Below are 11178 nucleotides of genomic sequence, written 5' to 3' on the forward strand. Positions count from 1 at the left end.
ACAAGGAAGGGAAAATAAAGATGTGTAAGAGTCGGTTTTTATTTCTCTTAAAACAAAGATATTTGATCCAGATTTATAAAACATCAATTTTAAATAATAAGCCCTCACATCTGAGCCTACTGTCCAATGAAAGGAGCCTGGCTGCAGCTGTGGGTGTGGCTTACAGTCACCTGTCCCTTCTGACTATGACATCACTGTGTTTTCTGGCGGGCAAATTCCCCCGCCCATCTCAATGCTTCAGCAATGTCACCGCTGCTTCCTGTTCCTTTGGCAACCAGTGCTGAGCCCCCGGCGCTGCCCCCGAGGTGACGACACACCGCCACCGCCCAGTCAGAGGCCAGGAGGGACTCAGAGTCCTGAGGAGGGAGAACACAGCCAATAATCAGATTCTCCACACATACCCTGCCCCTGTGACATCACTGACAGGTGAGTTCTGGGTACCTTGGGAACCTGACAGGCACACAGAACCTTCCCAGAATTCCTCTGGTGAGCAAGCAGCATTACATGACTGTGAGGAAAGGTGGCGCTCAGCTGGTTCACGGTCTTCATCACAACCTGAAATGAGCACACGGATCTATTCAGGTGGCTCAGATGCTTTACTGACATTTACACATCAGGACAAATACTCCCATCAATCAACAGTTGCGTCATCAGCTGCCGACGTACCGACAGAGAGTCCGTCTCCACCGAGTCCACCAGCACGTCCTTCCCACCGTTCCTCTCCAGCACGGCCTGAGCTCTCACTGCAGCCTGAGCAAAGCATGGGGGGAAAACGCAGTGTCAGAAGAGGCTTTTCTCAGCATGAGCAGTCTTCAGACTGACTGCTGAGGTTCACAAGCAGCCTGATCGAGTCCAGACAAAAGAACCTGAAGTTGCCCTGCTCTGTCTGTGACAACTTGAGTGAGCCGAGTTTCCCAGAATGCAACTAACCAGTGGCGATGGTGGAGACTTTGAGCCCATGTGGTCTAAGAGTCTAGCTGAACTCATATCAAACAACATCTACCAATCTCCCCCTTACTCCTAAAGCCCTCATGTGACCACCGGCACAGGAAGGATCTTCAGTCAGGATTTAGTCCATCACTGTACAGAAACCACACTGGTGAAAGTCACCAACGATCTTCTCCTAGCCTCAGACGGAGGACTCGTCTCCATACTTGTCCTCTTAGATCTCAGTGCTGATCACAGCATCTTACTACAGAGACGTGAACATGTTATTTGGATTAAAGGAACTGCACTAAGTTGGTTCAAATCTTATCACATAGATTCCCGTTTATTCATGTCAATGGTTAATCTTCCATGCAGACTGAATTTAGCCATGGATGTTATTTAGCCTCTGTACCAACTTGGGAGTGATGCATGCATTACTTTCTACATTTGTTTTTATTGACGTTGTCAGAGGGGACATGGAAAACCTTTCCTTTGTGTCCCAACTTTTCTGGAGAGGTTTGACCACTGAACAGAAAGTACTGTGGATGTGGTCTAAATGCTACAGTCACTCAGATAGGTGTGTGTTGTGAAGGCTAACTGACAGAAGCACCTCTCTGTGCCACACAAGTTCAACAGCTGCTTAAATGTCATGGTGCAGGTCTAAGTTAGAGCTCAGGTACAGCAACCAAGACGATGACTGCAGTGTGTCAGGTGTGTGTTCACCTCTCGGGTCTCCAGTCTCCTGACAGTGGTGTTACTGCTCCTCTGCAGGGCTTTCAGGCGACTCTGCAGCTCTCGGCGCTGCCACTGTGGCATGGGGGTGTTGTCCACAGCCTGACAGACACAGCACAGGGTCAACCGGCATGTTTTGTCATTGCCTCACCACTGGCAGTGCATCACGAGTAGGGTACCTACATCAGAGAGGACTCCGACCTCCTTGGCAAGACGCTGGGCGGAGTTGATGCTGGAGGGGGTGGAGCCTGACAGTCTGGCTGCCAGAGAGTCCACATCCTGGGACAAAACTTGGCCTGCCTCCCGAGCCTGAAGAGAACAACCAGTAGTCCAGTAGTCATACATAGTCAGACTCAAGGAACAAACACCGAAAAAATAAGACTAGAGAAATAATCACAGACAAGTCAGTCAGTATAAACAAAGCTCTGAGCCACACCTGTCTGCACTAGACTAACTAAAATCAATTAACGAAACAGATGTGTGAGTGAATCTGATGATGTAAACTGTTTTAGTTATGAGGGCAAGTAAATGGAGCAGTGGAGACCAGTGAAGCAGCTGAGACAGGTCCACCGAGGACACTGCACAATCATCTACAGGTGTCTGTCACTGCATGCTCTCTCACATGGACATTACCTCTATTTACTGATAAGGCTGGTGTTTGTTTTAGTTATAAGAAAACCAATGTAAGTTTATGGATCCACCCACAGTCTCAGGTGGTTAAACGTGTCAAGCCTCTCAAGTGGAGCTCCGTCAGTCAAGCTTAGGTGAATGAAGAGATCCAGTACCAAAAACACACTACAGGATATTTGTTATTTAGCACAACAATTTAAAGATGGAGCTAGGCTAACAGTTTCCTCCTGCCCGCAGGCTTTGTGCTAAAGTAAACTAACCAGGTTCCTGGACATGCACAGGTGAAACCAGCTTCACTGTGGAGGAGACAGAGGGTTTGCAGAAAGGTCGGAGTCTTGTTTTAAAAGGAGTCATGATGCAACTGACCCGTGCGGCTTCCTGTCCCGTCACAGCAATGACCCGACTGATTCCTTTTGCCAGCTGTTTCTCCGAGATGATCACCAGGTCCTCAATGGTTCCAGTCTGCAGCAGGTGCCTGGACAGAGACACACTCAGAGGTTTATGTCCCATCGCCCTGAGTGGCATGGTCTAACAAAAGCCTGGTCTCAGTCCAGGTCAGACTGGATGATGTCAGATGATGTGTGACCAGGTAACATGCTCACGTGAATAACAGGCCTTTATAATAACTAGTGTAATAGTTTTATACCCAGTGCACGTCTGTTGAGTCAATAACAGGTAATCCTGACAAGTGATCACTAGCTTCGCTGCTAATTAAGACTTGAGATTCATGTTCTAGCTGTGACGGCAGTGATTCAGTGACAGCCTCGACATTCATGCCAGGATGCCAACTTCACCTGAGGGCAGACACACACCAAGCCGACATGGAAAAACTGGCAGTGACGAAAGCCGACCTCTGCTTTGCCTCACATCAGCTCTGGCCAGGGTTAGGGTTGAAAAAAGTGACACCTGAACACATTGAAAAAGCGGCACTTGAACACACCGCACAGCCAACAGCCAACTAACATGTACATTCTGCACCTGTGTGACAGAAATAACTCCTCCTACCAGCAGGTGGCAGTGTCTGTATTCACCATTCAGAAAGGGAAAGAAGCAGAGCCAGAACACAGAAGTATAAGCTGTAAACAAAAACACCTCTTGTTCAACACAGCTGCTGTTTGTAGCTGCTTCTAATAGAGAATACGTCTGATAAGAAGCTGCAAACGACGCTGCCCTTCTATGGTCTTTTGGTTGTGGAAGAACAAAGGAGGTCGTGGAGGCGAAAAACGAGGAGAAACCGCACTAAATGGGTGAAATTATGGATACTACAGTGACAGGCTGAAGGGGCTTTCCCAAACTGTTCTCTTCTTGTGTGCTGATTTGCTAATGAACAGCCAATCAGAGTGGGTTCTCTATCACTGACGAGGCCCGGTGGCTGACGCAGATTCAACATGTCAAACTAGCTGAAAAACCGCCGACTATTGCCAACGATGTGGGACATACTGGGATGACGAGCCACGACAGATGCTTTTCTGACGGCAGCCGTCAGCTCGGTGCGTCTCTGCCCTAACCCAGGAGAAGAACCCTTAAAACAATAAGGACCAGGCTGGACTCTGAGGCGGTTCGTGACCACGGCTGGTGTTGCTGTGACACAGCCCCACAGCGTCACACAAGTGGGTTTCAGTCTTACGTTCCACAGCAGAGCTCCACAGACGTCTGTCTGTCTGTCTGACCGTCCAACAGCTCAGAGACCGGGACCGCCACAGAGACCACCCGAACAGGGTCAGGATACACCTGCAGAGACAGAAAGACAGGTCAGACCACCTGCAGCCGGACACATGGTAACCCTGCTGACAGATGGACAGTGAGACAGTTTGCTCACCTCGTCCACTGTCCTCAGTCCACTGATGCTCCTGGTTTTCTGCAGAGGAAGCTCCTGGGTGTGGACAATCTGATTGGCTGAAATGATGTCATTAACACACCTGTCCACATGCTGCAGCTGTGAGGTGGTCAGAGAGCCCTGAGGAGGGAAAGCACAGTGCGTTAAACAGGTTCATGTGCGCTTTCCTCTGGACTCTAAACTGTCCGTGGTGTGTGTATCAACCCTGTGATACTCTGGCCACCTGTCCACGTGTAACCCGCCTCTTGCAGAGCGTCACCTGGGATTGGCTCCAGCCCCCCAACATACCTCTACAGATAATGGAGAGATGGGTTTCTCTGGGAGGTGATGAGATGGCCAGGGCACCGGGTTAGTTAGTTAAGTCACTGTGTGAAAGGGTTCAACTCGTGATGTGCAAAACATCCAGCCAAGGGAGCATCTCTGCCACATGGACGAACCCTGAGGGGATCTATAGCTGCATACACACTGCTGGTTAGTTAGATGTCTGACCTTGACAGTGAAGTCGAAGCGGAGGTGATCAGCTGACACATGAGACCCTCTCTGCTGAACTGAAGGACCCAGAAGTTTCCTGAGAGCAAAGTTCAGGATGTGAGTCGCCGTGTGTTTGACCATACAGGACAACCTGTGGCCCTGAGAGGCAGACAGGTGAGGAGAGACAGGGAGTCATATGATTAACGCAATTACAGAGCTATTTGCAGTGAACAACCTACCGAGACAGGAGGGTCAATAGGTGGACTCAGAGCTGGATTTAGATTTGATAAAAAGCTGCTGAAGTCCACCACCGAAACGTGTCCCAACCAGCCATTCAGAACCTATCTACACACATGAAGTGAGTCTCACACACACGCACACGCACACGGCTGGGTTTCACCTGTTACTCAGGTAAGAAGAGTGAGTAGGATTTTGCATCAAGTCTTCTGGGTGTTCCAGGAACATTCTTGCTCGGTATGTGTGCAAATGAAAAACAAACTATTCTTTCTTTACTCAACAAGGCATGTCTGTAGGTGGGAGGGTCTGAATCCTGTGTCCAATTTCTGTTCTGAGGGGAAAATCTAAAATAAAGTTTCAGTTTTTGTTTCAGAGTTTAAACTAAACCTGCTTCCTGGGACCGCCCCCTGTTTACCTCATCCAGGTGTAGTTGAACCTGGTCTCCGATCTTCAGGCGGTCGGCCACAGTCACCTGATGAACCACATAGCCCCCCGCCAGGACCACCGCTTCCACGGGGTACAGCACGTCCTGAGAGACAGGAAGGTTTGATTCCTTTGGTGTCATTGTATAGAAAACACAGTGAGACAGTAATGCATCTCCCATAGCAACCAAAGAAATGAATAAATAAGCAAATAACAGCAAAAATACTAATTACAAACAAGTAAAAACAGCACAGAACCGGTTAAAGACTGAAGTAGCCTCGCTAACATTAACTCATAGTTTTGACAGTTTAACCCTAACAACCTGTCGGACCCCCGTTACGCTTCGTTCCACATCTCATGAAGTAACGTTACTCATTTTCTCTTGGTGAATCGTACTTCACAGTCAACAGTATGACCGGCGCTTTCCAGCAATGCTAGTATACCTACAACTCGCTGGTCCTTGCAACAAGGCTGCTTTGTGAAGCCATGACATAAAATGTACACGTGATAAGCCATCGTATCAAATGATCACAGATCTGGATAGACCCGACTGTCCTGGGGGGAAACGTTTTGCTTACTGATATTTATTTAGTTCTGCTAGATCTCAATAAATACTTTATGTCCGAAAGCTTTGTTTGCTGTCGAGTGAACCTTTTTTTAAAATTAGACTGACAGTCACTCTGACAACCGGCATATGCAGCCATTTTTTACACCCCCCACCCCCGACACCGCTAAGAGATGGGCGAAGGCAGTGTGAGGAAGACACTGTGCTGACATCTCAGCTGACCTGACAACAGAGCGTGCAGCTTCCTTCTGATACGCAGTACGTCAGCACAGTTCCCGAGCATCTTCTGAGGAAGGTGCTCACTCTTCAGCTTCCTCAGGAAAAAAAAGGTCTTTGCTGGGCCTTTCCTACCTGGACACAAACCTCACCTGGACACACAACAGGTACCCATGATGCATTTCTTGTGTCAGCTGACCTGCAGGCTGTCCCGGGTAAAATACCCCTGGTCATGTGACTGGCCCCCCTGCTCAGAGTAGAAGCATGTCTGGTCCAGGATGACCCCACAGCGCTGACCCTCGGTGACCTCTGAGACCAGACTGTGGCCATCATACAGAGCCAGGACTGTGGCATGGCATGCTGGAAACACTGGGAGGGGAGATGTCTGACATTACCTGTCTGAACCAAACACAGACAGTCAGGCGAGAGGTGCAGACTGGACTGAGTCAGTCATACCATATCGGTCCCCTTCCAGTCTGTACTGGTATTTGAGGCTGTCATCTGTGTGAGGGACCCCGAGACGCTGCAGCTCCGTCAGGCTGAGAACGTCCGGCATCACCTGAGACTGAGCATCTGACTGCAGATCAGACGCCACCTGAGAGACACAGGGACAGGTGTGATGTGTTGGTAATTCTGGAAAAACGTGACTTTCATATCTCTCCCCGTACCTGTGGTCATAAATATTACTGAACCCGACTTCTAAACGCCTTATGATCGCAGAATAAGAACTTCATTAATCTGGTGTTAAGGTCAGTTAAATATTCTGTATCAGACTGCTGTTATCAGCTGGCAAGATGTAAATAACATTGTGGCTTCACCCTGGACATGGAATATAAAGGACTGTGTCAAAAGAGGAAGCGCAGCTTCGGGGCATCATCTTGGACAGAGCAGAGGCGTCGGCTGCAGTTTAGAGCATCTTTAACTTTCGTATCTCCTTTTAGCTTCTGTTGTAGCCCACATAACTGATCTTTTTGTAATGTTTTGAACTTTAAACTTTGATATTCTTCACCCAAGGGAGAGACGAGTCCTGTCAGAATCCGCCGGTTAGAGCCCTCCCCAACTAATAAATATGACCAGTCACAGGGTGGTAAAGTCTAGTCACTTTCAATTAAACACAGTGCATTAAGTCACTAAAGGTAAAATAAATAAACGCATCTAGAAGACCACAATCACTTGAACAGTACTGCTCACCAGAGCTTCCGGTAGGAATATGAGGTAATCCCACTGGCACAGAAGGTTATCCCCAAACCTGCATTAAAGGCCTAACTGCTTCCAAGATCAGATCCCCTCAGACTCTAGAGTGTATGACCTGGCACTCCTGGAGGGTAGTGAGTACATTAGGATGGAATATTATAAACGAAGAGTCTCAGTAAAAGCTGGGCTGCTCCCGGTGTATTTCACTTGTGTTTACTACGGATGGCGTCATCTTTTATCCGAGTCCTCAGTTCAGGATTCCAGGCCTCTGGGCTTCATCCCTCTGTCTGCATCACCATAAAAGACCACTAGTTGAATCACAGTAAGGCCCTCCAGCTGTTTCACAATAAAATCCTTTGTCTGTTTCACAGTAAAAGCTCCAACTAATTTAATCTAAGTGAACTTATTGTTACATTTTGCAGGTTTTTCAGTTAAAGACAGAGTGAAATCAATCACACAACAAACATATGATGAGGGAACCCAGGTGCATTATGGAAGCTAATGTCCCCAGGAGACTGGAACCTGCTGGGCCAGGCTATGTTTTCATGTTCAAGCACAGAGTGAAGCTTCACCTTGTGGCTCTCTGCCATCAGTCGGTCCAGCTCCTGCCGGTCCACTTGGACTCCTCTCTCCTCCAACATCAGATCCACCAGGTCCAAAGGAAAACCCAGGTCCCTGTGCAGCGACCAGGCAACTGAGGCTGATACAGACACAAAGAAACAAAGCCACATGTAACCTGGGCTCCATCCAGATTGAGGAGCAAGTTGAAAAATGTTCAGCCCGTCTCCATGTTGTGAGAACTGTCGTCTGAAGTCACAAATGCTGCAGCTCTGATGACAGAAAAATGTAGTTCGGGCCGAGCAACGGGATTTTGAACAGGCCTTTTGTTATTCCAGCTTTTCCACCCTGTGTTGTCAAAGTACGGTCTGTAAATCAGCCCCGCCTGCCCCCTAGCCAAGGTTAGAAGAAGGGTTTTTCCAACCAGTAGTCATGTCAAACAGCCATGGAGGAGCTCTGGGCAGCTAAAAGTCTGAACCAGCAGCTGTCAGAGTGAAGAGGTGGCGTCTTTAGCACAGAGAGAGTGGGACAAAGAAAGAGCAACAACCAGGGTTAACATGGGTTTGGCTGTTTGACATGGAGAGGGTTAAAAGCAGCCAGAGGACTCAGACTGGATCCAGATGTGGCCTTCTTCCTTCTGGATGTGTTAGCATCTAAAGCTAACCTGTTTGTTTTGGTAGCATTAGTCACATGATAATAAGTGGACCTTGTGTTGAGAAGGTTTTGTTTAAATAAATACAGGTAAATATAGTTTACTATCATTATTCAGTAAATAAAGAAAAAGGTTTCCTCTGCCTACAGCCTGTCCAGGTGGCTGAGGGGAGCTGTAGTAACTGACCGGGGAAGAGTCCATGTTTGTAGTCCATTGCTTTGAGCGTGCGGTGGATCAGCCTATTGCCCTGCTGCAGAGATGACAGGAAGTGGGCCTCGTTCTCATTAATGACGTCCATGATCTGGAGGAAGAACACCAGCTGCTGATGACAACTTCCTGTTTCATCACTCAAGTCACTATTTGTTGTATCTCAGTGAATGTCAGTGACCTGACTCACCCTGTCTGCCTCCCTGCGGAGCTCTGGGTACACGTCACCCTGTAAACGCACAGAGGGAAAACGAAGACTTCAGCGAGTCTCTGGTCATTCACAGCGGGTCAGCAAACCTCAGTGATATCACATAACACAGGACTGTAGTGATTCCCCAGAGTGTCAGGATTCACCTCATCCTTAATATAAAGTCTGTGAATTGTTCTTTAGTCTCCATGTCTGATTTTAATTGCTTCATTTACAGTATGTTATAATTCAGTGCCGTTTCCTTTAACCTTTATTTTGATGCTTGGAACTGCACTGATCCTGGATCACACAATGTTGGATTTTCAGATCTGATCAGATCCAATTGAGATTAAAAGTTCTGAACTCCTGGGCCCTCAGGTGAGCATTTCAGAGCTTTTACGGGTATATTACCAGGATGTGGATGACAGTAGGAACCAGGCTGGCCAGCGCTCCCTGAGGAGCCTGAAGGACCTCAACACAGAACCGCACTGCACGCCGCAAAATCCTCCTCAACACCAACCTGATACACAACAGACACACAAAGTGCATGAGTTCTGACAGCTGACTGGCTGGCTGTTTTGTTGTGACGGCTGATTGGATGGTAACTCACTCGGCTCCTGACATGCCTGGATGGACCCCGTCAGCGATGCAGACCGATAAGGTCCGGATGTGGTCAGCCACTACTCGGTATGCCGTGTCCACCTTCCCCTCGTCCGCTGCACCTGTCCTACCGTTGTATGGGCCCACCCTTGACCTCTGAGGACACATGCACCGCCATGACAACAGACACTGTCAGTCTGACTTCAATACACACCTGGTACGTCACAGATAAGTCATGTTTACTTGATGGATGCTGTACTGGTGTACCTGGTGGATGGTGTGCAGCAGCGGTGTGAACAGGTCGGTGTCATAGTTTGATCTTTTCCCCTGCAGAACGCTCACCAGTCTTTCCAGTCCCATCCCAGTATCCACACTGAACTGGGGCAGCAGTCGCAGACTGTGATCCACCTCTCTGAGAACACACAAAACAAGACTGAGAGCTGGCCAGTACAACCAGCAGAGTGGATCACTGTCCATGCCACTGGTTTAATGTGGCCTGTTTTCTCTGCATATATGAACCTGTTGTACTGCATGAAGACCAAGTTCCAGATCTCCACCACATCTGGACAGTCCGCGTTGACGAGTGCTGCCGCATCTCGTCCCCCCACGTGGTCGTAGTGAATCTCGGTGCAGGGGCCGCAAGGGCCTGAGTCCCCCATCTCCCAGAAGTTCTCTTTGAGGCCAAACGGAAGGAGGCGACCAGGAGGGACCCTGTGGAGCACAGGAGGGTCAGCAGGTCAAATGAACATTTATCTCTATAGTGCTTTAAAACAAGGGAGGGTGGACCAAAGTGCCTTACACGAGTCTAATAGCACAGTACAAGCAAGATAAAACAACAAGTGTAAAACAGGAGTCGAAACGTGTAGACAAAACAGGTGCTATCCACAAACCAGATGGCATCGTAACATAACATAAGTTTATTAACAAGTCGGTAGTTAAAACAAGCCCAGACAAAAGGAGTCAGGGCAGGTAAAAGCCAAAGAACATAAATAGGTTAGGTCTTCAAAAGTGCCAGATCTGAAACAGAACGTCGGCTGGTCGTCTTCCACAGTTGGGGACCAGCCACAGAAAAGGTGCGGTCACCCCATTGCTTACATCTGGATCTCGGGACTTCTAAGAGAAGTTGACCAGAACGCTGGAGTGCTCTGTCATAGATTACATGACAGCACTGTCAGTGTCAAGCTTAAACACATTGATTCCACATCACTAATAAAGACAGTCTTTGACTCCAGATGTGGAGAGAAGGTCAGGTCTGGGATGGACCACCAGTCAGTCCCTTCTTTCAAACAGAAATCTGCAGATCCAGATCCAGACCTACCCGATGTCCAACCAGATCTGCCGAGTCTCCCTGTCAGCTGGTAAGCCTGATGCAGCGTCTCCAGTAAAATACGACACGTACAGTCTGTCTGCAGGTATCCCATAATGCTCTGTGAGTAGGCTCCACGCCATGCGACATGCCTCCTCCTGAAAACACACACACAAACAAATCATTTCCATTAGTGTGATGCTGGACAGTGTCTCTCTCTGTAATCAGGCAGCACCCCCCACCCCACCTTGAAGTAATCTCCAAATGACCAGTTGCCCAGCATCTCGAAGAAGGTGTGGTGGTACAAGTCCCGGCCCACGTCCTCCAGGTCGTTGTGTTTGCCCCCGGCTCGTACACATTTCTGACTGTTGACCACTCTGCAGTACGAGGCCATCGGACTGCGAGGGTCCGCCGTGCCGAGGAGGATCGGCTTGAA

General features: G+C 48.6%; 1 protein-coding gene across 1 annotated transcript in view; it reads right to left on the reverse strand.

Annotated features, from left to right (window-relative positions):
* Positions 1-20: 20 nt before the first annotated feature.
* aars2 (alanyl-tRNA synthetase 2, mitochondrial (putative)) overlaps positions 21-11178 on the reverse strand; it is a 12171-nt gene continuing 1013 nt past the window's right edge. The window contains exons 2-22 of the mRNA XM_020620266.1: positions 10990-11178; positions 10755-10900; positions 9956-10147; positions 9704-9848; positions 9447-9592; positions 9248-9356; positions 8840-8878; positions 8629-8743; positions 7805-7932; positions 6495-6633; positions 6238-6407; positions 5250-5363; positions 4616-4756; positions 4109-4246; positions 3917-4020; positions 2656-2764; positions 1843-1968; positions 1651-1761; positions 667-750; positions 442-555; positions 21-356 (exon numbers count right to left, since the gene is read on the reverse strand). Of these exons, the coding sequence (XP_020475922.1) occupies positions 192-356; positions 442-555; positions 667-750; positions 1651-1761; positions 1843-1968; positions 2656-2764; positions 3917-4020; positions 4109-4246; positions 4616-4756; positions 5250-5363; positions 6238-6407; positions 6495-6633; positions 7805-7932; positions 8629-8743; positions 8840-8878; positions 9248-9356; positions 9447-9592; positions 9704-9848; positions 9956-10147; positions 10755-10900; positions 10990-11178 (2724 nt within the window). The 3' untranslated portion in view covers positions 21-191. The remainder of the gene's footprint in view (positions 357-441; positions 556-666; positions 751-1650; positions 1762-1842; positions 1969-2655; positions 2765-3916; positions 4021-4108; positions 4247-4615; positions 4757-5249; positions 5364-6237; positions 6408-6494; positions 6634-7804; positions 7933-8628; positions 8744-8839; positions 8879-9247; positions 9357-9446; positions 9593-9703; positions 9849-9955; positions 10148-10754; positions 10901-10989) is intronic.

This window comes from Monopterus albus, unplaced genomic scaffold (genome assembly GCF_001952655.1).
Source record: "Monopterus albus unplaced genomic scaffold, M_albus_1.0 scaffold235.1, whole genome shotgun sequence".
Lineage (NCBI taxonomy): Eukaryota > Metazoa > Chordata > Actinopteri > Synbranchiformes > Synbranchidae > Monopterus > Monopterus albus.